This window comes from Anser cygnoides, chromosome 18 (assembly GCF_040182565.1).
Source record: "Anser cygnoides isolate HZ-2024a breed goose chromosome 18, Taihu_goose_T2T_genome, whole genome shotgun sequence".
In the NCBI taxonomy this organism is placed as follows: domain Eukaryota; kingdom Metazoa; phylum Chordata; class Aves; order Anseriformes; family Anatidae; genus Anser; species Anser cygnoides.
The window spans coordinates 10,430,001-10,457,892 of NC_089890.1; the positions used below are offsets into that span (position 1 = coordinate 10,430,001).

At 40.1% G+C, this 27,892-nt stretch overlaps 1 protein-coding gene and 1 long non-coding RNA gene across 13 annotated transcripts in view; both read right to left on the minus strand.

Annotated features, from left to right (window-relative positions):
• LOC125184023 (uncharacterized) overlaps nucleotides 1-11,163 on the minus strand; it is a 58,900-nt gene extending 47,737 nt beyond the window's left edge. The window contains exon 1 of the long non-coding RNA XR_007167095.2: nucleotides 1-11,163. This exon is cut by the window's left edge and continues 14,610 nt beyond it. This is a non-coding gene — a long non-coding RNA (uncharacterized lncRNA).
• BCAS3 (BCAS3 microtubule associated cell migration factor) overlaps nucleotides 1-27,892 on the minus strand; it is a 357,486-nt gene that overhangs the window by 171,847 nt on the left and 157,747 nt on the right. For all 12 annotated transcript variants that reach the window (XR_010825687.1, XM_066979600.1, XM_066979597.1 and 9 more), the window contains 3 exons: nucleotides 22,486-22,586; nucleotides 18,696-18,892; nucleotides 17,354-17,451 (listed from right to left, as the gene is read on the minus strand). Coding sequence is in view for 11 of the 12 variants with exons in the window: in XM_066979600.1 (XP_066835701.1) it covers nucleotides 17,354-17,451; nucleotides 18,696-18,892; nucleotides 22,486-22,586 (396 nt within the window). In the remaining variant the exon portion in view is untranslated. The remainder of the gene's footprint in view (nucleotides 1-17,353; nucleotides 17,452-18,695; nucleotides 18,893-22,485; nucleotides 22,587-27,892) is intronic.

Here is a 27,892-nt window from a genome sequence, read left to right on the forward strand (position 1 = left end):
ACATCTATTTTGAGCTTTAACATGCAGAAAAGAAAACCCCTGGCAAACTGTCTGCATCTCCGCGTGGTCAGTTCCCACACAGCGCGAGCGCTCGCTGTACCACACAATTGGAGCGAATTAAGTTGTTACGCACACCAGCCAGAAAAACAATTCTCACTCTTGAAAATACTTTGGCTACTCTCTGGTTGGTTAAAGGTTATATAAATAGTAGCTTTAAGAAGGATGAAACAATTGTCATACAAAGCAAACAAATTCATTTGTAATTTATGGCTGTCCAGTACACATATACACACAACCATGCATAAATGTATACTTTCAAAAAATTATCTGTTCCTGCACATTTATATTTTCAGCAATGTAACTAAGAAACAATGGAAACTTTTATTCTTTGTGGAAAGGTAAATTCTGTTTTTTCACTTCCCCTCTGAAACTCTAGAGTTTTTATAGGCAACTACAAAAGTCAGCAGGCTAAAGCCAACAGTATCCTATCTTCAACACTTCGCATGTGGTAGAAGAGAACTTTCCTTTCCCTCCAATGTATAAAGTTATGTGAGAGAAGACATTTTTCTAGTCTACAGAGAGTAAAGAATAAATTATAGTGATAAGATCTGGAAAAGTTTGGTTGGAAGTTAAGAGATTTTCACATCTGTGTCTACACATCTATCTTGGGAATAATGTATCTCGAGTACCAGTCACATAAAAATGCAAGAAATTGCTCCTTTCTCAAACACAGCAAAACCATTCATTGTACTTATGTCTACACTTTGACCAGTAGCTTATAATAGTGATTTGAGTTAGCAAACTACAAAAAGTTTTCCCCTATTTTGAAATACTGACTATTCACCGCATGTATGCGTAAAAACATAATAAATACTAACACGCATACGACAATTCACCATTGCATTATCCTCTCTGATCTAAGAGAATTTAGCAATGCTGTTCTAACAAACTGAGCGATACCGCAGTGGATCTGTGCACAGCACCATGACACTAACTACCGTGCCTGATTTATATCCCCAAGAAGTCAGTGCCCATCTCTCTCCCTCAGCTTCTTGAGGCTTTGGATTCACCTTGAGTACTTCTCCAGGCAGGTTCTGACTTTGTAATGAACAATAGTCCAATGTCACGTCAACGGCATCTGAGAAACAACTCCTTTATTTAAATAAGCCTGATAACGTTACAGCCTTTTATAAACCTCATACAGACCTCATGAAGAACACATGCATGCGTCCAACACCTGGAACACAAGAAACTGTGCTGCTTGAAACGCTTTCAAGAAGCTTTGCGTGTCGACTCAAGGTAAGAGAATGGCTGAAAAACAACAGCCTGACCCTTATATGAACAGCATGACCCTTATATGAACATAGTCTTCTTCTATAACACAGCTACTCAGACAACATAAATACAACGTACACGTTAACACACCCTTCCAGAGCTTTTACTCCTATGAAACAAAAAGAAATTGACTGAAATAATTTAAGCCATTAATACTAACGCTTTTTTCTAGTTACCTAGTACAACTCAGGATGCATTTTGAAGCACGATTATATTATTAACCCCTAATTCACTTAAATTTAAAAAATAAAACAAATCCCACAAAAAACAACACATTCCACAAAACATTGAAGAGTAAACAAAAAATATGCACCCAGGTCCTCCAACTATAAGGACTTAAGTGCCATTCTGTGCAAGCATCTTCGGCATGCCCACTTTATCCTATTTCTTGACATGAGAAAACATCCAAACAGATCCAATGCAGCAGAATTGCACCAGATTTGCTAAGCAAGCCCCGGCACCTCTCTGAACCATAAAAGAAAGGATTTTGTTTAAAATCAAGAATTTCTGGTTGACATATTTCACATTCCTTTCTCATTTAAAACACTCTGCTATGAAGGCTACCATTATTTAGAAGTGAAGAAAGAAAAGGGAATTTGCCCCATTTCTCCCCACTCTTCACTTTGCTATTGTCCCCTGTATCTATTTCCAGGAAGCCATATTCATTAGGGTTAATCTGCCTACTAAATGAATAAACAAAGGATTTCTCTGTCACTGAGAGGCCAGGTGAGCTGATATCATCTTCTAACACAGAAAATCATCCGCACAAATACAGCGCAGGAAATTACCTGCTGCAATCCCACACCTGGGATCATTTGGCAAGTAGCTTAGAAATGTTGAGTAGATGACTGAAATCAAACCAATTATATTTTTAATGCAGATCTTCTATCAGCAGAAGAAAAAAAAAGACATTTCTAACCATGTGATGCAAAAGTCTCAAATGTCTCGAGATTATTATGTATACCAATATTTCAGAAAATTTACCATACAAAAATGCTACAGGGATTGGTATGGTTGAAGTATACTCGCTTCGTTGCGCCCATGCTGCTGTGTACCTTCAAAACCACAGTAATTCACAAATTGTTGGCTTAGGAATCTAACAAAAGATGCAGAAAAAAAAGGATCCAATTTTGGTGCATGAAAAACTAACATGAAACAGCACCTAATATGCTAATACAAACCTACACACGCACCCCACTGCTCAGCCCCAACTCCAAGCACTGTTGGTTATCACGTCTTTGGCACGCATCGCGGCAGATGTAGAGTTTCAGAGATGCTTTGTGTACTTGGAGAGCTGACACCTGAAGGATGAGTTTCTCGCGTAGAAGCAAATGCTGAGAGATATTATGAAGCGGAATTACTGAGATTACAAAGATGAGATAGGAACGAAGGATTAGAGGTAACCATACGGACCCGCAACGTGTTATGGCAGAAAAGGAGCCGACGCAGGGATTGAGAGCTCTGGGAAATGCTGTGTGCTGTGACAAAGGGGGAAGATGAGCTCAGCAGCTGCAGTCGGGGCCAATGGAGCCAAGGGGTAGTTTGGAGTACAAGGAAACAAGAACGGGAAAGGTCACAGGATTCAAGAAAAGAAAAGGAGTCATGCCTGCATAGAAACATGTAGGCACGAAACCAAAAAAGTTCACATCTCGGCAATGCTGTGGAGGAAGAAAGGCCAGGGTTTGAAGCTGGCCTGGATGAATGGTGCTCCCAAAGCTACACAGCAAAAGGCTCCCTTCCCTCCCGCAAACACGGATTCTTTTTGATGTTCCTTATACAGCAAGCATGAAGAGATAAATTAAAATTGAGAACCTAGAGAGCTCTTTGATCCTACTGCCTGGAAATATGTATAAGAATATTTTCTCCAGACGTACTTTTGCTATATATGGAAACCAAATGCTGACTAATCATATAAACCTTATGGTGCCTAAGCACAGCTGTAATCTGCAGCAGAACACTGTCACAATGGCAAAGGAAAAAGTGGAAAACTAAGAAGTTAGCTGTGGTACTGAGAAAGAGGAGAAAACGGTGATCAAAGGCACTGGAGGCCAGACTAGACAAGAGGGAGAGTTTCTAGGCGGCTAGGTTTTAAGATACAAGTGACATATTTATGACTTATCCTTGTATTACTGAACTTTAACAGGCCAAGTAATGACTATCCATTTTCCAAGTTTATAGAAAAACGATTCGATAGTAGACCTGCTGACTCAGGACAACAGAAACAGGATATAAAAGTCTGAATTTTCGTTCATCGGTCTATAGACAGCCCCACTTGGTAGGGAGATAAAGCTACTCAGAGCTGTTTTATCAAAGCACACCAAGCGTCTTGGCTGGGAGCAGACACAGCTGCCAGGAAGAAGGCAGCAAGCTGCAGGGCTCCTCACGTGCCGGAGAGCTCAGCTCACAGCTAGCTGCGGCAGCAGAGGATGGGGAAGCTGCTTCTCCTGCTCCCTGCCAGCCTGTGCCTGGTCAGCACGGCATGCAGTCCTGTTGTACTCTGCCCGCCCAGCCTCACCTGCCTGCCCAGGTACTCCTGTCCATGGAAGTACTCCTTCTCCTGGGACCTCACTCCATGATAACCTGGAGATAGGAAACCAACTTTCTTCTGAAGGGACAAAACAGATGGAAATTGTATCCTCATGCAGGTATGTCAGTTTATGAGAAGGGGACTGATACAATCACAAAACATCAAAATGGAAACTCTTGTAACTTTTTTTTTTTAAACTTTACATTCTTAGCTGCTAAGGCTTTGTGCAGCTACTTTCATGTTAAAAGATGTTCGTGAAAATACACAAATCCCTTTCACTAATAATTAAACATTGGACAAGAACGTACAGTGTCACTAAACCTACTTAAAAATTGGAGTAGCAGCTTTGAGTAAATTAACCTCAAGATAAACCTCTACAATGGTATTATTTTATCTTAAAATTGTTTTAAACTAAACCATAATCCTTCAGGATACATTAACCATAGCGAGAGTGATCTCAGATTTTAGGGAAATCACTCTACTGTACGTGTGAAAATCCAGCGGTCTTGCCATGGCGTGGTTTGGAAGCCCGTGTTCTCAATCGTCTCCCTCACCGGAGGAACATCTCACCAGGCTGGCGCTGGCACACGACCACCTTATGCTTGCTTTGCAGGGGCATGTTAAAGACATCACCTCAGTCCAAGATAACTAATACTAATAATTATTGCTCAGTGCGAAATATGAGATTCCAGCAATATGTAATAGAGTATTCCAGCCTGGATTAATTACTGGAGTTCATCAGCCACTACTTAATCCCCAGTACAAGCAATAGGAGAAATACAAACTTGAAGAGCAGCATCAGTTCTTGCTTTTTGCTCATCTTAAAAGAGCTCATCAGTATGGCATACTTAATTAATGCTTTCAATAGGTGTTAAAAATTCCTATGCTGCAAGGCAGTAAATGCATTATGAACAGGCAAAGGCAAGTGGCTATAGTTTAGAAGCACAAAGGTGAGATAATGGCCTTCCACATCACTGAACTGTCAACCTCATTTAGCATAAAGCATTGCATCTGGAGATTTCAAATCATACAGCCGTTTAAAAATATATAGAATGTTAAATTAAATGACAAACACGGGACATGTCACCTTTTAGGGGCAGAAATGTAAAACCAAAGCATATGTTCTCCAGCTATATTTGCTTCGGTATCAACAATATTTTTGTAACCCCCTTACTTTCTTGTCTTGGCTTTCAGTATGGAAGGATGGACATACAAGTTACAGGTCCTTCACATCATTTCTGCAATTTTAAGTCAATCCTTTACTAGTAAAATAAATGAACAACTCTGGATTTAACTCTTACAGAGAGTCTAGATGGTGGAGACAATGAGGAAAAACTTCTACAAGCTGTTAGGGATGAAAATTTGTTCTGTATTTTGAGCTCTGGGAGGAATGTGCGAACATCTAACTTTCAAATCTATGTTTACAAACAAATCCTGCAGCCTCTGCATGTGTCACACTCCCACTGAACCACCCCGAGCCCTGCACGGTTACCACACAGGAACAGGCTCAAGCTCAGCTACGCTGACCGAGGGCCAGCGATGTCTGCAAGCAGTTTATCTGTCTCTGCGTGGCATGGAGCCTAAGCTAATAAACTGTAGCTGGCTCCACGCAGAGCTAACTCGGGGCTCGGCCCGGTGGTCTTGTCACCACCAGAGCTGGAGATCCCCGTGCCAGGGCTGCCAGCAGCTCTGCAGGGAGCCAGGCACAGGCAGGGCCGGGGGAAGCGACGGAGCCCTCCGTGTGAGCACCCTCACCTGCCTCAAGGCTGCCACGCAGCTGACGTATCATTGCACTTGATTCACATTACATCACTTTAGAGCACACGTTCAGCACTTCATGGCATGCACAATCTTTCACTGAAGTGTGATTAAAAGGCTACAACTAGGCCAATAAAGCTGGATTTTATTTGCCCACTCCCGGCAACGGGGGAAGCGGTGCCTGCCGATGACATTAAACAAAACATCATGCCCGGGATTCAAATTCTTTCTCACCTACCAGTTATGTAAGCTGATCGGTTAGAAGCTGTCGTTTTAACGCACAGCAGGGCAGAGTAGAAAAGGCATTACGGTGGGGTACTGCATCACAGAGCTGTGTGTCTGCACAGCCCTCCTCACCCCCCATCGATAAGGATTTTATAGCAGGAGGAATATTTGATGCTAACAATCAATTAACAGTCTCATTAAGCCTCGATTCAGAACATCTTCAGGCATGTGGCTAAGCATTTTCCTGAGGACAGTCTCTTTCTTCACAGACACTGCAAGACTAGCACGCACCACCCGCACTATGAGCTCTCCTCACAAGCCACAGATTCCCAAAGTTTCGGTCACATGTTTCAGTGGAGAGAAAGGAGAAGGCATCAGCAAAACTCTGAAATAAAATCATGAAATAGTGAAGCACTGCTTGCAGTTTAGCTTATTGTGCATGAAAGTTTAAACTTTGCTTTCAACCTCGGTTTTCCAAACACGCTGTCATTCACTATAATATGGGTTAAAAATAAGAGAAAGCAAAGATGAAATGTAAATGATTTAAATGCGTGCATATGTTCTTTTGTAAAATGCATAATGCATCTGCAATGCTTTTCCTCATATTTTGGACACAAATCAAGGGGGAAATGGTCCGCTTATGATATGGTGAATTTTTTATCTAACTTCAGTGGTAAAATGTGCTTCCATATAAGTGTTTCACTCTATACTGTTTGTTGCTGGGTTTTGTTTGTTTGTTTGTTTTTAAGGAAAAAATAAACCATAGACTAGCAGAACAGTATCTCCTTTGGTCTCCAAACCCGTGGCAATTTTCAGTTTGTTAAAAAAAATCCACAAAGAACACGAACAACCTTGCAGGTGACTGTGTCTTTTGGTCAATTCCTGAATCTGACGTTCAACCACGATAACAGAGAACGTGACACTTACTTTTAAAGCGTATTTTAATTGATGGTCAAGCAGTATAACATGCAGTGATTTGCTCACCATTCCTGCTGTAAACAACAAGGGTCAAAACCTAAAGAGGTAATTCTTCAGTTAATGCAAATACAGTTAACGTCCTGCTAGCAAAGAGCCAGCGTGATCTTTACTACATCCGCGGCTTCTGCTGCTTCTATCTTTCCAGAGGCTGCCCTTCCTGAAGCGGTATTGTCAGGACTAGAAACTACTCTGTGGAGTCCTAACAACAAGAGAGGCTGTGAACTGCAGAGTCTGCATTTCCTGCACTGCATTTCTCCCGCTAATGGCACTATAACTCAGCGCGAAGGAAAAGTAATACAGGAGACAATGACAGCAGCCGGTCACCAAAACGAATGTTCAAACCCAACCAGATACTCGCGAGCAAGCCTTTGGCCTCCGTGCCAAAGCCTAGCGAATTCTATGAATTACACAGAAATACAGGTGGGTTGTACGCAGCCAGGGCCAGCCGCATCTGGGACAAAAGCCCAGGCAAGCGAGCTCATGTAGACCCCGCTCGCTCGCAGCAGATGTGAGCTCAAGGGAAAGCAGCTGTGCTGGACGCCCCGACGGCTGAAGCTGCACCATGCACCCGGCACAAGCAGCACAAACGGCTGCCCGCTGCTGGAGGGAAATACCAGGCAAAAGAGACTTGGCAAGCCGGGGGTTTCAGAAGAGAAGGGCCTGTACCCCTCCTGACCCGGGGACATGGGATTTTTGGTAGGACTATTACAATCACAGAGCTTATAAAATATATTTGGAAAGGCTTTTGTGTTGGTTTTGGGATAGCATACGAAGGCCCCAGGAATCCTCTCTGAGGCCTTAAATCTGTGGCCAAACTCCAGCAAAAACCATATGTTAGTCATATTACCACCTTTTTCTTTTCCCTGTTCTTGCTCCATTTTAAAGGACCACGCCCTGCGCAGTAAACCAAAGACAGCCTCGGGGCAAGAGAGGCTCATATACCACTTCTCTTATCTGGAGAAATCCTGTGCTAATGATGTGAATAATCCCAAGTCTGCTTTCTGTCATTTACTGACTGTGACCTGCTTGTTTTCACCTTTACAAGGGGAACAGCACCGTACGGTTTATGTGGTTTTGTATGCGAAGTGCTCGGCTTTACGTGCTCCCTCAGACTGAATTCTTTCTGGAAGGAGGCGAGCCGGAGGCAGGCTGTCCCGGCGCTCAGCACCGTAAGACCACGACGCTCCTTTTCGCAGCCCCCTGGCCGGGGGCACCACCAGCAGCTCCAGACCTGCAGATGGAACGGGCGGAGGAGGACAGGGACAAGCGGGCCCCCGCCACCCCGCTCGCCCCCACGGCTGCTCTGCGGCCACTGCTCGCTGGCACCAGCCTTGGCTCCTTGCAGCACTCCACCCACAGCTCCAGCGCTAGCGCCCAATTTAGCTTTGGTTCTAATAAAAAGTGAAAGTTAAAAGCAGCACAAGCAGCAGATAAAGCGCTATTAAAAACTGCCTGGGATAACGCCAGGGATGGAGTCCAAGGCAGGGGGAGGAGCAAAGGCAACTGCAAGCCGACGGCTATTTCACAGGATTGGATAATTAAGAAAAACAACATATTTTCCATCTTTTTTTTTTTTTTTTTTTACCCCTTACATCACTGAAACAATAAAACATACACAAGTAAAAACCAACAGACTGTACTTCAACCTAGCTATAAATATTTCCAACAGAGGACATCCCTACTTCAGCGAGGAGCCTGAGTGAGGAGGCAGTGATTAACACATCCTCAAAGGATCAAACTCCACCTTAAAAACACATCAAACGCCTGGCTAATTTATCATGCCAAATAGTTCGGTTTTATGTGGCATATACCTAAACCCACACTTCTGCTCCCTCATCAATATTACACTTGAAGGAACAACAGCTAAAACATGCTGGTTTTGGATTAGCAATGGTGAAAATAGGTGCATATGCTGACAATACGCCAAGAAAAAACATGTGAGGACTGGTGCTCTTGTTTAAAGCCGCTTCAGTGAAGAACCAGATATAGTTAGGGCAAAGAGTCTGTAGAGAGCTTGTGTAGTTTTTGCACCGTGAGCACTGGGTTGGACCAGATGAACACTGTTTTTTCCAACTCGCATTATTTAATGATTCTATAAATATTATGTTATCTGCAGTATGAAGAAATACAAGTGAGAAGAAAATCAGAGATTTAAGGGAGGTTAGGCTTACTCAGGAATATCTAGCCCTTCATTTCTTTGGAGAAATGAACAAACATTGCAAAAATGTGCTGTTCATTGCTGTGATGACATTGAAAGTACTTTCTGGTACAACACTGGAGGCCAAGCCCCATGCTGCACAGCTGAGAGCTCACTGGCTGCACAGCAAGAGCAGCTTATCTGCTCTGCCTCAGTTTCTCCTTCTCTTGGGGGGCTGATTTTGATTTAAAACATAGCATTATCATCTCACTTGGGAAAAAAATAAACAACCCAGGATACTTTTTTTTAAAGCTATTTTTATCTTCTAATGAAGAGGGGAATTAAAAAAAAAAGGGATTCATTATGAAACCAGGAGACATTGTTCAGTAGCTGCCCCACCACTTCCAACCATCTTTAAAAATAAAACTCAAAAAAACATTCTTGAAGACTGCTTCATGCCCAGTTTTACACCTACAGATCTCATTGTTCTAAAGAAGCTATCACAACCAATACAGTTTTAAGGTGGTTGCTGTGCTCCCGGGCTGTGGACATCAAACCTCCTGGGGTATTTGACAGGCAGGAGGAAGCTGAAAGACAAAAGGAACAGCCCACAGGGCCCTGAGGACAAGGGCTGACGTGCTGGAACAGTTCCTGAAGGCAGCGGAGGACAACTTGCAGGGTCTCAAGAGGACCAGAACTAGCAAGCAATCCACAGGGCGACAAACTGAGAGTCCAACAGAGACTACAGTACAGACTGGAGAAGATGAAACAAGAAATAATGGAGCACATTTAGAGGTTTTTCAAAGCAAACATGGAAAACAATGAGCAAGAAGTGTGAAGGGTGGCCTAATTTAGGGAATTGTTAAATAGGGACATCTCCTTAGCATAAACTGGAAAACTTTCTAAACAAAAGCTTTGCCTGAAAAATACTGACTTTAAAATTCATGTGCAAGTGGGTGTTCAAATATTCATCTTTTAACTTGCACATCTAATAACATTTTAAGAACATTTCAAACAGTCTAGATTAATAGATGAGTATATAATACAAGCTTATAAAAATATTAAGATTCGTAAAATCATTCCTTTAAGCACTGTACAAAAGGAACAGACACGTCAATGAACAGACTTCTTTGCAAATACTGCACAGTGCGTTATTTCTGTGCAATCTACAAAAACAAGTACAGACACTGAGGTTTCTGGATCTCTTGTAAGTTTAACAGTAGCTAGGAGCTCTCAGATCTCAAGCTATAATAAATATTGTATCCTACAGGAGCCCATCGGGAATCTCAGCTCATGTGTTGTTCCACAGAAGATTGTGGTGTCAGATATGATTAGAATCAACACTTTCCACTTATTCTGAGCTTTAAAGCTATCTATGCAAAACATTAACAACAACTGCTAATGAAGGACAATAAAAGGGTACACAAGACAATCTGATATTCAGAATGAGCGTGCTTTAGCTCCTGATACGCAGAATACTGCCGTGTGTTATGGACTTTTCCCCACAGAAAAACAGGAGGCATTTATATGCTTGGAACAGACCATGCTCTAGCACACTGCTATTTTTCAGCTGACAAGCCATTATGCGAACTGAAGGTGGCTTTCCCAGCTGGAAGTTAGTATGTAACACTTAAGCAATAAGACACTCCACTGTCTACATTAATGGACCACTGGTACACGCGTCAAGTGGGTTGTGTGACATGAGAACAACTGTCTGAGCAACTGAGGGCTGCACCAATGACCATTAACGTTGTCCCCGGAGCCCTCCCTGGGACAACCTTCACATCTGAAGAAAAATCTCATTATCTGGTATTTTGTTATTACGTTGCTGAGGTCACAGTTATGCTGTCACCTAGCTATGACATCAACATGGAAATTGCTGCTTTTATTGTTTGTCAGAATCCTGTGGATTACCAAACACCACATTAGCAAGATGAACAAGGTGAATAACCTTTGTGAGCTTAAGCACCTTGAGTAATTTACATTGCTTACAGTCAGATTCAACCTAACACAACGACATCTAGGAATTGTTGAATTTTAATTTTCACTTGTGTCTGTGAAACTAACTTGCATATAACGCCTTTTTTTTTTTTTTTTTTTTAAAGATAATGGGCACAGACATGGCAAAGCACAACAACCTTAGAAGAGATGAATTGCTTCAACTGCTACCAGCTTCCTCAGCTAAACCAAAGGCAAACTGGGATGAGGAAGAAGTCTCCTCTGTCACCTGCAGGGTGCCGGGCTTGAGAGCCCCACATGACCACCTTCTGTTACCTCCAGAGCTGACAGGCTAACCCACCGACAACCATCACAGGGAGGCAAAAATAAATCACTACAGAATGATTCTGCTGCTGTTCTGTCACTGACCCATGCACTTCCTCTTCAGCATACTTCTCCTGCCTCCAGAAAACACCCACCAGTGTTTCAAGACATTAATGCTACTCCATGTATCCCTGCAGCTGAGTCTTTTCCCAAGCCAGGCAGTGATCCAGCACCGAGTGCCCAGCCAGCAGTGTCAGGTCATTTTAGCTTCTCTTCACATCTTCGTAGTCTATAGGGCATAGTTGTTTCGAGATGTAATCATGTATACTGCATTGGCATCTCGGAGCCTGCTGAAGTCATTTCTGTCTTCAGGCCCTCTTCAGAAATCATCAGACAACATTTTCTCAAATTAGATAAACTAGTTCAAGTTGAGAAAATTCTAGGTACCAGAATTTTGTACTGCGTGGCTCACCAACACACACACGAACACTTATTTAGTTAAACACACAAGTAAGATGGAGGGAGCACGTGCAAGTGTGTGATAACTCATCACTAAAAAACCGAGTATATCCCACGTTATGATTAGCCTGGAAATACTACATTTTTCAAATAAGTAACATAATAAGTGTTTTAAATAGGTATATTAACGGAATTTGCTCGGAAGTTGTTACAGGAAAGAACCATAACTTCAACTCATTTAGATTTAAACTGACAGAATGTAGAAGTAGAAAACACCAGGACTGGGTATGTCTTTTTGCTGTCACCGAGCAGGCGATGCCCTCTAAGAGCAGCTTGTTATACGACCATTATTAAAACTGCAGCTGCTGTGAAGAATAGACCAAGGGCCAAATCTCTTCCTTGGCTTCAAAGCTCGGCATTATACTCGGAGCATCAGAGTGCAATCGCTATCTGCAACAACAAACTACCTTTATGCCGTCCAGGTAATTACAGGTTCAGGTCAAGGACTCCAGACCGTATTGATTACATCTCTCCGCGGGAGCACCCTGCAGCCCCGACCGGCTCCACTCAAGCAGGGCAGCTCAGGTATCCGTGACGCCAGGACTCCTCGGGCCCTACCAGCGCCCGTAACGGGAAACCAGCGAGCGCTCAGCCCTGTCAGTTATTGCCTGTGGCAATAAGGACAGCCTGGGAATTCATAATGTTGGTGACTTCATCTGCCAGCTGCATTCACACATCTTTACTACCTGAATAACTGATCTCCGCTACTCCAAGGCAGCACTTTCTGGTGTACAGCATTTGGGAATAAATATTTGATTGCACGTACAACAGAAAAGAGCTCAGATGGTTTAAGGTGTGACAGCAGAAGTGTTTATTAAATTCCAAGTGAGAGCATTGCTGGACAGTAAGAATTTGTCCCATGGTCCCTATCTCACAGGTGTGGTGATGAACAATAAAAGATCCTTCACAGGCAGAGGGAAGGGAGGGGAGGTAACCTCCCACCCCCACAAAATCCAAGCCCCAAGTCAGATCTTCTGTTCATTAAGCCCCCTGAAGGCACCAAGCTACCCATCCATGGCCAGCCAGTCACAAAGAAAAGAAAGGGAAGTACTAAATTACAAGCCAATTTCAAGAGGGCATTGATTGAGGTAACCAGAAGAGAGCTCAGTATTGTCAATGCTTCATGCAACAGTAATAAACAATCTTCATTAAAAAATGATGCATGCATCCCTAAGAAGCACAGCACATGCCAGGTTTAAGAGAAGAACCTAAGTGTTCCCCCTGCCCCATACAAAATCCAAGGAAAAAAACACTCAGGATCTTTTTCTTCTACAATTTCATTTCATTCCTTAAAAGTTTTCTTGCCCTAACTTCTGTCTTTGTGCACATCAAGAAAGAAACAGAGAACTCACTCTGAGTAGGGAAGGAAAAGGTTGATGCAGAGGAGACGTCAGACCGCTTCTTCTTTGTCAATGTTTTTCTACTCAGCTGACAATGCAACCAAATCATTACTTGATTGACGAGTAAGTGTCAAAAACCTCTTTGCATGAGGGAATAAACAGGGCATTTCATAACCACACACAGGTGTGCACAGTTTTAACAGAGCAGGACTGCATTTACAGGTATGACTGGGCATACCTGAGCCCTTCAACACATTTGTTACAGCTTAAGGGAAACGTTTGCCCTAAAAGACTCAACGCAGTTGTGTGACCTGATTTAGGGTGATCGGGACCTGCAACAAAATCCTTTCTCTAGAGGTTTTCTTTCTATTTATGAAAGTTGGGATTTGTTGTTCCATGCAGATACCCTAGCCCTCTGCACCCCTTTAATTTCTCCATTATTTATTTTTAGCAGGGTTCTATCAGTTTCGATTTTTCAGGTGTACATGACATGCAGTATTTCCCTACAGGTTATAGTACAAAACTCAGAAAGTGCCTCGTTCGTCACTGGTAATATTCGATTACGTGTCTAGGCAATGCTTCTGCTTTCTAGCTTAGTTTCCATTATTTTTTAGATATCCTCAGCTACCCAAAAATCTTATCTACTTCTAGTCACACCAAAGAAAGGAGCAGCATTCCATGTATACAGGTGAAGTACAGCTTTTAAGTCATGCCTGTAGAACACTCGTCTGAAATAGAGCCAGGTCATTCTGAAACAAACATTTTGTGTTGCCCTACTGATTTCTCTCTCAGGATTCATTGGTTTGGTTGCATAAAGAGCGTGACCTTCAGCTGCAGCATCTCCTCCAGATGGGGCACTTGAAAGGTTTCTCTTGCACCTGTTGTCTAATGAAGTCTTCAACGCAACCTGACTTAACCGAAAGCCTCTCCCATCTAGCCGGCTGTCCGCAGTCACACAATTTCCATCTGTGATCTCTATATCCCCACCCCACCTTTGTTAAACGTGATGCAATAAGCCAATAGCCTCAGCGCATCTTCAGTGAGGATGGACACGGACACACAAGCACACATACCTGCTTGCCATACACGGTAAGCATTTATTTGCTGTGCATACAAGTCTTTCTTTTGGTGTGTGTTAAAGCTTCCTGCGTTACAAAGCTTTAAACCCAATGTTGTCCCTTTAACATTTCTTACTGTGAATCTGGAACAGCATCTGGAATTACAGTTAATTTAATCCTTGAGGGTACATTCTCTCTCTGAGGCGTATGACTAAAATGTGTGCACAGAGGGACAAATGTCCAGTAACCTTAGGTGACTATGTTTTTGCAAACTTCTTAAAGATTCAATTTAAAAAAAAAATAACACAGGGAAGATTATCTTAGAAGAATTGTAAGTAAGATTTAGGTAATTATATTGAGATCCACCTTTCTTTTATGTATCCATGTAATCTTTATAGATACTGCCATCCACCCTGAAAATGCTATTGCAAATGGTCATGACTGACATAAGTATTTGAGTTCTTCACTTTTTTTAAAATGAAGGTTTTTTCAAATGATCTCGTGAGAGTATATTGTTGTTAGTATGCCACCCTTTTACAGACACATGTAAAATCACGGTAAAAAAAATACACAACTATCTTATTAAATGCCACGACAGAGTTGTCACCAACAGGGGAGAAGGAAGGAAGCTATAAAGAATGGCGGAAGAATAATTAAAGATGATAAACATGTACTTGAAATCTTTTGATAGGAAGAACAAGTGATGGAGTTAGATAAGGAGAGGCGCCACGCTGGTTGTATCTCTAAGCAACAGGCAATCAAACAGCCAGATAAGCATCTTCATAAAGTGCAACAGACTCAAATGCAAGGGTCATAACTGAAGAATCACTTCCTGGTTCAGCTTAGGTAGTAAAAATTTATGACCTACTTAAAAAAAAAAATCCTTCAAACCTAAAAACGTATTTTCCAATAAATTTGTTTTCCATAAAGAATGCAAGCCACTTAGGGCATGCCTTGGTAATAGCAGGAAATGAGAATATTTACAGTAGTGAGCTATAATATAAAATATGCAATGTTGCACATGAACATTTAAAATAAACCTTTCCATGCACAGCTGAGCTTTATGTAGTTTTCCACACATCTCAAAGGTAGGAAGAAAAGAAAGCAATACAATATGCTCTTCTTTCTATCGCTGGGCTCTGTTACAAGAATCTCATAAAATTTCAAAAAACACTGCACGTTTTTTCTTGCGTTTCTTCTACTCTGTAGCAGAATTCACATCTCTGTACCATCTCACATAACCTGGCACGTCTATCCTTAACACGGACTAACACTGTCTGCATGGGAAAGGACTAAGGACCAGGCAATATGAAAACTGCAAATAGATGCTGAAGTCCCTGAATCAAAAATCAATTCAAATCCAAACCGCCTGGCAGTGAAGTTAAATAAAATACTGCTATCAGCATGTCTCTAACAAAATCCATGTATTGTTTATAAGAAACTTATGAGGTGTTACAATAAAACTGAGTCACTGCTGTACAGTAAATATATTTTTAGTGTCATAACAATGTATACAATTGACTTTGGCAATTTTAATATGGACACATGTTAAATGCATTACCAATAGAGCTTCATCACATTCATATGAGCCATTTCACTTTAAGGCCCCATCTATGCTATAGGAAAGGTTGTTTAGCATAGAAGAGGTATGGTCCTACGTGGTTTATTGTTTCTGGTGTCGTTGGAACAAAACAGTTTCAGAACACAGCACAGTTACAGAACAGTTGTATTCCACAATTAATACGTATCCCTGTTACAGGAACTGTACTGCTCCATTCACACTCAAGGAAAAAAATATGAAAAATCCCCCACCCTGATAACCCAGATGTCTCTATCTGTATCAGCTGGCACAGTCATGCTGATAGCAAACAACAACTATGTCATTAATCACTCTGAATCTGAAGCATCAGATACACAGACAGAAGCACTCCTGTGATGCCAGCTTGTAACTTCTAGGGGTAATAGACAGAGATGAACTAGTCCCAAAAAATCGTAACTGATGCATTTATAATTTTTTTTAAATTGAATAATTATTTACAAAATTATATTCACATATACTAAAACAAATACAATTCCTTTTAAATAACCAACATCAGATGTCTGTCTAAGCTCAATGTGAATTAATTTAACAAGTTTTAAATATTTGAAAATGGAATTTAGAATGACAATCCTCAATACCCAAAGTAAATGTAGTTATTACTGAACTCAGTTATAAACAGATCTGAGAAATATCCTCTAATACCCAAATAAATTAATTTGGCAAACAATGCAGTACCTTGGACTCAGAATTTATAACTATAGCAAACAGAGTCTGGAACAGGAGCTTTTATTTTAACTCTCTTTAAAACAACCTTCAGAAATCACTTTCTGTATGTGTTACAGTCTCCTTTTACAGTTTAACCTCAATCCAATCAGCAGTCTCCAGGGATTTTCAAATCACTAAAGATTAAAATCCTCTCTGACTTGACTGTTTGACTAATGCTGTGTGTTTAATAATTCTACTTGTGAGAGATTTTATTTGACAAAATCCTGCTGTGTGGAACCTTCAGACGCTATACAGCTGTACTAAAATATAAAGCTCTGTTGTCTTTGGTTCTTTATATAGACTATACCCCAGCACTGAGAAAAAAGAAGAAAACTTTATAGTACATATATTATTATGTTGATATTAATGTAACCGCTGTAGTATTAAATTTACACACACTCTTTTAGAGCAGAGTAGTGAAAATGCAACTGTTACACAAACATTAGTTAAACTACCCTGTTGTCTTGACCGTTCACAGAAATCAATTACATTTATGATTACATTTCAATGAAAGGTATTTTGTAAATGGGATGGAATTGTAATATTTTATGCTTTAGGCATTCATTAATAAAAGCATTTCAGTGTTAGCATTTGCAAGTGTTTTGCTTTTTAGTTTACACATTTCTTAGCATTCCAGAGCACATGTTAAACTTCATGTAAATATTGTGTTTATATTTTATGACAATGCTGTGACTTCAAATTTGAGTGGTAAGAGGAAAAGAGTCATCATTATTTTAGCCTTCAGTATATATTTGTGTAAGACAGCACTTACTCTACAGCACAGCTGAAAATCGTGATAACCTTTTAAGTATATAGCATTAGTTAGTAAACATGCTACCAGACAAAAAAAGACAAGATTGATGAATGCCACGAGTATCAAAGAAAACAGAAAAATAAGCGTGTTTCTACCTGAGGTAGCATCAATCACTGTTGAAACTCCTCTGCGATCAGAAACCGGACGTGATGACCCCGGCATGCTAACAGGTTCTGAACGAACTGGCTGGATCCTAAATGGTAAGTTATAGTTACCACCTGGGTCAAAATCGTTGCTCAGAAGGGCTACAACCAAATCACAAACCTGAAACAGGTGACCAATTAAGCAACTACTTATTTTGAAATCTGCCAATAGTTAAAAATTTTCCTTCACTTCATGGTGCCAAGGTATGGATAGTCCATCTACAGACAGATCAAGACTATACACAATGTGAATATCCCTAAATTATGTCTCAGATGTGAGTACCACCCCCTCCCCCAAATAAACCCACCCTATCCAAACTGCTTAAAATTCTTCCAGAACAGCAGCAATTTCTTTACCAGCTTAGGAGAAGAGGTACATCTGTAAATGCCTACTACTTTTGTTGTGTATATATATATATATATTAATTTATACACCTATATATTCATTTCTTAACTTTCTGCTTTCTGTTAATGTATGCATATAGATAACATAAAAATATCATTTAATAACATATTTTACATTTAAATCCTTACTTGCAGGAGCAATCATATGCAAGGAGAAATCACATATTTCAAAAGCATGTATTTTCAGCCCAAGGCCAACCTGCTCACTTTTAATAGGACTGGTCATTGTTAAATGTTGTTAAATCTTGAGAGCTACTGGACAGGGCACAGAAACAAATGGTGCATAAAGCAGTTCTACAAAATTGCTTGCTATCCATAACTTTAAATCCGCATTCTTCTAAATCCCCACTCTTCTAGGCCACCCCCTCCCAATTCCAAATCAACCAATGTCAAAAGACAGATGAATTAAATACATGAAAAAGAAGAAAGCAATGAAAGAAGGAAGCAATGAAAATGGAAAAAAAAAAAAAGGGGGGGGGGAAGGGGAAAAATATTCCAGAAGCTCCCTTACTCTTTGAACATACTGGCCACTTCATGGCACAACGCTCCTACTCATGACTGAGAGAATTATCTTTTAAAGTAATGCAGAACTGTAAAAGCTAAGACAATGCTGAGCAAGGCCACCTTTCAAGGCCACCTACAATGAAAGAACACACTTTTTACTATCTTTCATTGTAATTTACACAGGAAGAGGTGGCAAAATGGAATCTAAGCTGTTTGGCCTGGATGAATTTTTATTGTTGTTGAGTCATACGCTTTTCTCAGACTTTCATCTGGACAAGCTTGATGAAAACTATTACAGGTTCTACACAGATGGCCTCATTTAAGCATAAGGTAAGGTATTCACACAACAAATGTGAAACAGCTCAGAAATTCATTTTATGCTTACCTGAGACTATTGAGATCAAGGTCATCTGTATCGAAGTCCAGAAGAGGCTGCGGGGTGTCACTGGGACCATGCGACTGCAGCACTGACGAACTGGATGAAATGACAGTGGTTTGGCCGGAGGGGTGAATTGTTTTGAACTGGAACTGGGGGCCCATCCACAGGCGCCGATGAGGCCCGGTGTGAGTCACTATTTCAACCTGTGGGAATATGGGAAACGGTCAACACAAAACTGCAACCGAATACACTGAGTGGTTCTTTCAATGCACCGAAGCCCCAGACTCCTGTTGTTCTCGAGCAAAAAGAGCGTTTTGTGCCATCAGTTCAGGGAAACACTGAATTTCAGAACATCCTTGCTAGAGAAAGGATGCTGTAGCCAAAGGCAAGAGCTTCTTGAAGAGCTGTGAAAGCCCCTGAACCACCAGCTTTAGGACACTGCACCCAGTTCTTAAAACTGCTCAGAAGACTGTCAGTCCATCCTGGCCACCTCCACCTGGTCCTGTTCATTCCTCCCCCTGGCGTTACGAAATACATGCTATAACTCAACTGCTAAACATCTCCTGCTGTGGCAGCAAATGGGGGAACACAGTTCTGCCTGCACCTACATGAAGTGGACAGAGGAACTGAAAGCTTATTTTCCCCAAATATTCTTGTCAGTACCTTCAATCCTGACTAGGACACAAGATACACTTTTTAAAAGCAAGCTGTTACAGCTTTGTTCCGGCTGCTTTCTAAAAGTTCACACGTTAAACAGCACTGCTTCACATGTATGTAGTGCGAACTGTATATCAAATCAAAGCTCGTAATTATTGTTGGCATAGCCGAGGAAACTGCTGGCAGAGACCATCTTGCTGGAAAGCAACAAGATTTGTAACAGAGAGCAACGTGAAGTGCACTGTGAGACACTGAGCACCTCGGGTCACATTCATTACTATGCTGATGGAAGACAAGCATGTATGTGCAACACAGAGCTTAGAAGGGCAGACGCATACTGATTGAACTGAAATTCTGACAATTAAAACAAAGCTAAGGGTGTTGGCTTGCCATGAATAACCACACATACTTTATATAATAGGTGCATATGAGACATATATCCATGGGCATGTTTACGTGTGGATGTACACACAAACACAGACGGAAGTGTCACAGTTCCCTGCCTACTTCCAAAAGGCACAGAGAATACAGCGGGTGTATCTAATAAACAATAATTTCAAATACTCAAATTTTCCTTTAGGTATTGGCTCTCAATGAGTCTAGATATGAATTTCAGAAAATAAGTTATTGAAGCAAATAATGCATTCAAAATGCTTTTGAGAAATGTCTTTTCATGCTGATAGCTATACACCTGATGAGTATCAACTTTTACAAACTGAAATATGTCAACTCTAGGAATACAAACAACCATGGGAATTTAAGAATGTAACATTTTCGGCAATGTACATGATCAGGATTCGGCCTTGTAAATAGAAGAGCAAACAACAGTCCTCAGTAATAGAATTAAAAAATAAATAAAACAGCTTTTAAAGATCAGAAACAGGCAACGTGAAATGAAAATACTAAGCTCTGGTAAACTCATATTTTTAAGATGACAAAAACAGACTGCTAAATTCCTATAAATTTTTGCTAAAACAATGATTAGCTTCACACGAAGAATGTAATTTAGTAAGCAAGTTCATGAAAATATATTTTTGTATCTCTATGACATGCAAGTGCATCTTACAGTCTTCTTTACTCATATATGTGTACTAATAGTGATTCTTAATTCTTTAAGAAACAATTTTAAACACTGGATAATGTTCTAAGTTCTCTGCTAACGTAAAATGACAAATGCACAGCCTATTTAGCACTACTTCCATCTTTGCATTTATCTTAGCGTAACTCAGATTGACTGTAGATGTTTCTGAGTCAAGTAGCTTTTATGTAGCAGTGTAAATTAGGCCACAGATAAAGTAATCTGTATATTTTAAGCTTGAAACCATCAGTGTCACAGAGCCGAGAGGTAAACAGATGCCTTTGCAATTTTACTGAGGCTATGGCCAGATGTTCCTATTCACTCTCCTGTTGTGTGCAGGACAAACATATTGTATCTACTTCACACTGACAGCACACATTACCCACTGTTCTAATTGAAAAGTTGAAGTGAAGGGCAGTGTTTTTTCACTGCATGCTGTTACTGTTGATAACAACACTTTAATTTTGAAAAACATACTTGCACTTTAGGCTTAATCTAAAGTGGCTTGCTTAGAGAATGCTAGCATCTTCATGCTCAAAAGAGATATCATCACTCGTTTCACTTAGCAAAAATTAAACATTCCCGAAGCAATCTCTGAATTATCTGTGTTCTGAGGGATGTCACTTTTTTTTTCCTTACATTTAGTCTGGTAGGGGGATAGACGTGATGAAGTCTGAGCAGTCTTAAGTTCCTTTGACATTGTTTATCTTCCAAGAGTTAGCAGTATACCAACCCTCATAACATGGGTTTACTTTACTCTTTTTCCCTGAGGTTGCCCACCATACTGCTAAGTCACCAAAACAGGCAAATAAGCTCAACTATCCAAACAGTACTGGAGAGGTTTTACAAGTATAAGGAATACTACAGGTGAAATCTTGGCCCCAGTAAGCTCAGTCACAAAATTCCCATTGACTACAGTGATCCACTAGTTTCACCACCTTTATGCTCTGAGAAATTAGAGACAAACTAAGCCAACAAGTTACATGAACGTGTAGTTATGTTTGAAAATTTAGGCCGGGTTAAGTGGATTTACAAGAATAAATTCCCCAATGAATGCAACTCCCAGGGGGGTGCATGTGGAAACCCACCTTCTCATTTTAGGAAAATGTTGTGTATGATTTATACACCAGCAGGAGAAGCAAATCACATCTGCAAATATTTAATATTCATGAAATGATGCCACATAGCTCAGCAACACATTTAATGCCTCACTCCCATAATAACATTGTCCTTAAAACGAAGGAAACCCACATATTTTGTCAGGATGAAAACCACGTATCAGGTACCTATAATTGCTTTAGTAAATCCAAAGCATTCTTAAATTTTATTTATTTCTCTCTAGCCTTTTATTTCTAAAAGGACCTAATTCTCGGTGTATTATTCATGACTTACAATCTTAAACTGAAGTTAAGCTTTGAGCCAAATCATCAAGCATTTACTGAGTTCTTAAAAAGAAGCTTCACTTACTGAAACAAGGCAAGAATGGCTAAAATTACCAAGATTTAATCTCATATAAAAATATTTCACCAAGCAGGATTATTTTAATGCACCATAGTATTTGTATCTAGCCATAGCTCGAAGCGATTATCAGCTAGGAATGCACTAACAGAAAATCAGGGAAAAAAGGAATTAAACCAGTTAATCTACCATTTTTACACTAAAATGCAGTGAGTATAACACAGGTCACAACTGAAAAGGCATCCTTATTTTGCTAAGCCCACTTTTGTATCCATGTCTAAAGAGGACCATGTCAGGAGAAAAATGTAGTTAGGTAATTTCTGTGGACAACTTAAACTTCTTACTTTACCCTGAACTTGCCCAGGATGTGACTTGTGCCAATAATGACTGGGGCTTTATATAGTTTTTAATATAGTTTGTATAAAACTTAAAGACAGTCAAACTCCTACAGTGTTAAGTCAGGAGTGAAGTCAGTTTTACACAAGGCAATAGCCATGGTCCACTGGGAGTTTACTTTCAATTCTGAGCAAAGTTGTGGATTTTACTTCTAGTGGACATTATTACTGTTTCACTTCTGTACTGGAATGTTCCATAAGAGCATACCTGTGAAAGCCACTCTTCATCCTCTTGTCCGCTGTGGTCAGATGCTAAGCTGTCATACGACTCATGTCGAGTGATAGGTCCAGGGCTTCCTGGTGGAACCACTGAAAACAAAACAAACAAACAAAAACACACACACACAAAAAAAGAAAATTAAAAAATCAGATTTATTTTTAGATGTTTTTTTAAAAAGCTTTTTCAGTAAGTTATCGGTACAGAAACATATGTATTTCCCTAAATCTGTGGTGATATGCTGGAGCACAGAAGGAGCTCAAATATTGATATCAAGCGATGAAGAGATTTGTTCTTCAAACCTGAATGTATATATACAGCTACTATGATAACCCAATTGACTCGTCTTCTTTTAACTTTAAATGTTTAGTGAACAGACAGAACAGCTCCAGCACAGACGACAACCATCTGTCTTAAGGAATTTAACACTGAGAAATGCCACTGTCAGTGATGTAAGCCTTTTCTGCAAACTTTTCAGCAAAATTTGAATTATGTTAAAGCACGCTGACAACAGCTATCCTGAGGCACTGGGACAGGTGCTGTCCTTGAACACAGACTACTCCAAGACTTCACAAATTGAAAGATCGCTCTCATTTTGACATTACCATGGTTAATTCAAACCCGACTTCATGAGCAACTTGGTTTTTAGCCTTTGATGTTTCTTTCAATTCAATTGTAAGGGCATCATTATCATAGTGTCACCTTACCATTACAGTAGTTAACAATGTGTTTGTTAAGAATCCACAACAGAGCAAAGTTTGGTATTTCATTTGCTACAATGACTGAATACTGAGATTATTTCACTGTCCTGTAAAACACCAGAAATTCTGTATTCAGGTGTTACATTGCACTATAGTAATACTCCATAGTACCTCATAATAACTTTGGACAGATAAGAAAAACCCTTCCTGCAGCTGCAAGTGACACAAATAATTAGAAAGAGGCATTATTTCAAGCTGAGAGATAAATTCATCAGCAGCTATTAAGAAGAACAGTCCAGACACAATCTCCAAGAAATCCACAGCCTACAAACTCTCTTGAACTGAAGCACCTCCTTCCAGCCACTACCACAGATCCTCAGCTGGGTAAATTTTTGGTTTGACTCACCATCAGATCTGTCCACAGTGCTCACCAGTAAACCTTTTATTAACAGCATCATGAGAATCTTATATTACTGCGATGACTTAAATACTTACGTCCGTGTGGTTTTCAAAAGACAAATGAATAACCTCAATTCACAGAGCAAAACTAAGTTAATTTTGTTATTCATTGCTCTCGTTCCTCTTTATATAGACTCATTGCAACAGAAAATTTCAAGTTGTTCAGCTCTGTGGACTGCATGATATCCAAAAACACTTTAAAAACTATTCCTGTTTATGCATACAACTTTGGAGAAAATCACAATTTAGTGTTCAAGTACTACCACAAAAAAAGCCAGATAATTTTAAACTCATTATTGTAAAGATTAATATTTCATGATTCCTGGTCCTTGAGTCCTTTAAAGATGTCAGCAAAGCTTACAGCCTAGCTACTTTACTTCTAAGGCAGCGGCGTCACATTGCTTTGACTAAAACTTCATGCTTGAGAAAGCTGAAAACCAGTGCACTGCAAGCGAGCACCCAAGACAATAGGACAGGTGCTATTTTCCATTTTCTGGTACCTGCTTATTGTCAGGGCCTGGCAGAGGCCCGGATCCAACACTACGAAACCCTCCCCACCTTGAGGGAAGAGCAGACACTGCAAAAGCAAATCACAACAAGCAAATGCAACTATGGCATTTTTTACTGTGGTAAAATCAGAGTTCATGCTATGGTGATAAGAAACCAGACTATACTAAAATTAGAACCAATATTTTAATATTCACATAATCTAAGAATGACTCGAAGTTTTTAAAATTGTTTTTTAAGAACTACATTATTATGGGGTCGACCTTTATGTGTCAAGTTTCCATCCACTACAAATTTTTACAGGCGTGTTGTAAACTCCTAATAATAGGAATTTATAATGGCAAAGCAGACACAACCGTAACCATAAATACAGAACGGCGCCTCTGCAATATAAACAGCACAGGCTTTTCATAAATCCATATATTATATGAAAAAAAAAGGGATTTCCATCCTGTTTTTTTAAGTGGGTATCTAAACGCAACCTCAGCCATGGAGCCATTGGTAACACCTCCACACTGTAGTGAGGTCTGAAAGCTGCAATATACCCTACTCAGATCTGGGCCTAGCTTATTACACAACAGAAGTGTAATACGTTAGGATAATATATATATAGAGAGAGGCCCAGTCTATAATATATATAGAGAGAGAGAGGCCCAGTCTCACGAGAGGTCACGATGGGAAGCCGCCACCTGTAATGGCTGCCGCCGTCGCGCGCTGAGGCGAGCTCGAGGCCCAGGGGTGCCTCAGGAGCCTTGGGCCTGCCCACATACGCGCCTCAGCAGCTCCGGGCGTTATTGCAGCGCTGTGTGCTCGTCAGTTTTCAAAGTAATATAGAAACTATTCATCTCTGTCATGACTGCAGTGACAGATGTAATTCCGTGACTTACAGATGGGTCTCTCTAGCCCGTATCAAACTTGGCATTAAGACAATCCACACACCGTCCTGGGTTACAAACTGCTGACGATTCACAGTACATACCTTAATATGAAACCGACACGTCCATACTTCCCCCTTACCGGTGAAGTTTATATTTGAAACCAACGAAACAAAGCCATTATTTTGACACGTTTTGCTGTTGCCCTAATCTTCCCCATATCTCCCGACTCCCCGACCATAAATCGCGCTGACTGCAGAAACGCCTGTTTCTGAGGGCACAGCTGATCGACTGCAGCTTTCCTGCTATCGAGCGCCGCTAACAAACTGCTCATGACTCTAGCAGATGTTTTTGCTTTCAAACCAACGGGAACTTTATGGACTGTTCTGAACTTTTTTTTGTTCCTTCTATCCCAGGGGCAAGTACTAGAGCTGTCAAGATTCGGGAAACTGCTATCCAGTGACTAGCAGCAAAAATGCTGGCCTGGGGAGCAGCATCCACACTGCTCTGTCACCCTATTTCTCCATTGTGCAATAATACTCTTATGGCAAGCTGAACACTACATTTTACTGGATATTCAAGACAGCTTGACAATAAAAAAGAAACAAAATTCAATTTTAGCAACAGTTTTGGTCCTATACCGTATTGCCTTCTCCTGTACGATTCCAGCTTTGCATCAGTCTCGTGATCACCCACTTCAGTGCAGCTTCGGACTGCAGCATTAACTCTTTCTACCAAAAAGTGACGACATGCTGAATTCCACAGAAAAGCTCTGCCTTCGAGTTCACCAGCAGGGCAACAGTGATAAAGCCTCAGCTGAGGTCAAACCTCAGTAATTTATTTTGCTATTTAATAAAATAGCATTTATGTACCACACCTATCACAAAAGCAGGCATTTAAAAAAGAGTCTGGTTTTGATAGCAGGATCCCATAATGATGGTCCCAGCCTTACCACAGGCAAAGCACGCTCAACTCCCACTGCCCTTAGTGGGAGCATGCAGCATTTTGTGAGATATGACCTTATAAGACAAGTGATCCTTGCTGGAGATTTGCCATTGCTATACTGCTTATTATAGATATACATACAGTCATTTTTTTTCAAGTTAAAAATGGCCTTGAAGTTACAGGAGCAATTATGTCCTAAAAATCCAAAAGCTATTTTTTCTGCATTTCTGGGTCACACACCTCTTGCATCGTTATCAACTATTCAGTTCCAGGATGAGATTAATTTAAGTTTGGAGGGACATTTCCAGGAAATTGGCTTAAAAGTACTATTTTATCTTCTTGCCTAATTTTTTAAAAAACTGAATTCCAACTTGAAAATACGACAGCTTCATACACATCAGTGCAAATATTCTTACGCTGTAACATACAGTTTTTCAATTTTGAAAGAATTTCACTATAATGCTACACAATAATAATTCAAAATTCAAAATTTTCAATGGCTTTGTATCAAGTACTTTTTCTTGCACTCTTGTAATTTCTCTTTCATTGGGAAAAAGTCATGTGTGTCACAAACAGACAAGGAGCAAGCCCTTCTTGCACAGAGATATTTTATTGGCAATTGCAAGTGCCAATAAATCCAATGCTTTGTGTCTGAGCTATGCCAATTTTTAATTTCTTGCTATGCTTACTCCATCATCTGGAACAAACACATATCAAATATCAGAACACAACTCTGTTTACTTTAAAAGTGAGCAAACAGAGGAATTTGTTCAAGTACCTGCAGAGTGAAAAAAACTACAACGAAAAAAATGAACAGTTATTAAAAATCTAAGGTGAGAATTAAAACATACAATTTTTATCTATGCAGCATAACACGAGTTTCCAAGGCTCATTCATAAATGCAAAAACCATAAGCAAGCTTGCATGCACTCAAAGTCACTTTTAAAAACTGGAGTGCTACACACTGCAGAAATCAGGGCTTTGTCATAAATATCTGGTAAGAGGCAAAATCACCTTTGAGCTGCTCAAAAGTGCTACTGGGGACTTCAGTCTCTGTTCTTCCAGTGAAAAGTGATCTACATCAACACTAAACCTGGAATATATTCCTATCTATCCCTCTATTCTGACTATCTCTACTGAATCTTTCCCCCTTTAACTAAGGAAAATCAGAATCTGAGTGAAAACTGTTGTTCTTCATCTTCTTTCTTGACCTGAACATGGTCCCTTCATTTTCATCCCTCAAAATAAAAGGTGCAAGTGCTTACCAATGCTCTAAGGTAAAGTTAAAATAAATATATAAGGAAATAAATAAATAAATGAATGAATGAATAAATAAAAATAATCCACAAGCATCTTTCTGTGCAGTAACATGATTAATGTTACTACTATAGCGAAGATCATTAAAGGCAAGGGTCTAAAAACATTACCAATATAGTCACTTGGGTGATAACTGTTAGTGCTAGGAAAACTGCACAGAAATGACTGCAGAGACAAAAGTTTCACAAGCCAAAACAAAGGCTGAAGTACATCTGAGCTGGTGTTCCTCTGAAACTCTAGGACCCAATTCACACAGTTCAATGATTAAGTATGAAAAAAAAAATTGTTTTGAAACCTTGCCATGACATTTAGTGATAAATAAAACAAACAATTTATATTAAGCTTAGGAATAATTTGCATAGGCATTCTTGGTGCGTAAGCAAGACCTACACTAATACACATGTTTGGCGAATATTGGAATTAACAAAGAGTGCTTTTGTTCACAGACGGGATAATTATACAATAAATACCTAGACCTAAGACAAATCATTATTCATTCAAAAATTATAAATTGTCATCTTTCAGCAGCACAGAAGTGTTGGAACAAAGAAACACTACGGCTCAATTGTGTGCACACTTATGGTTTTAATTTGT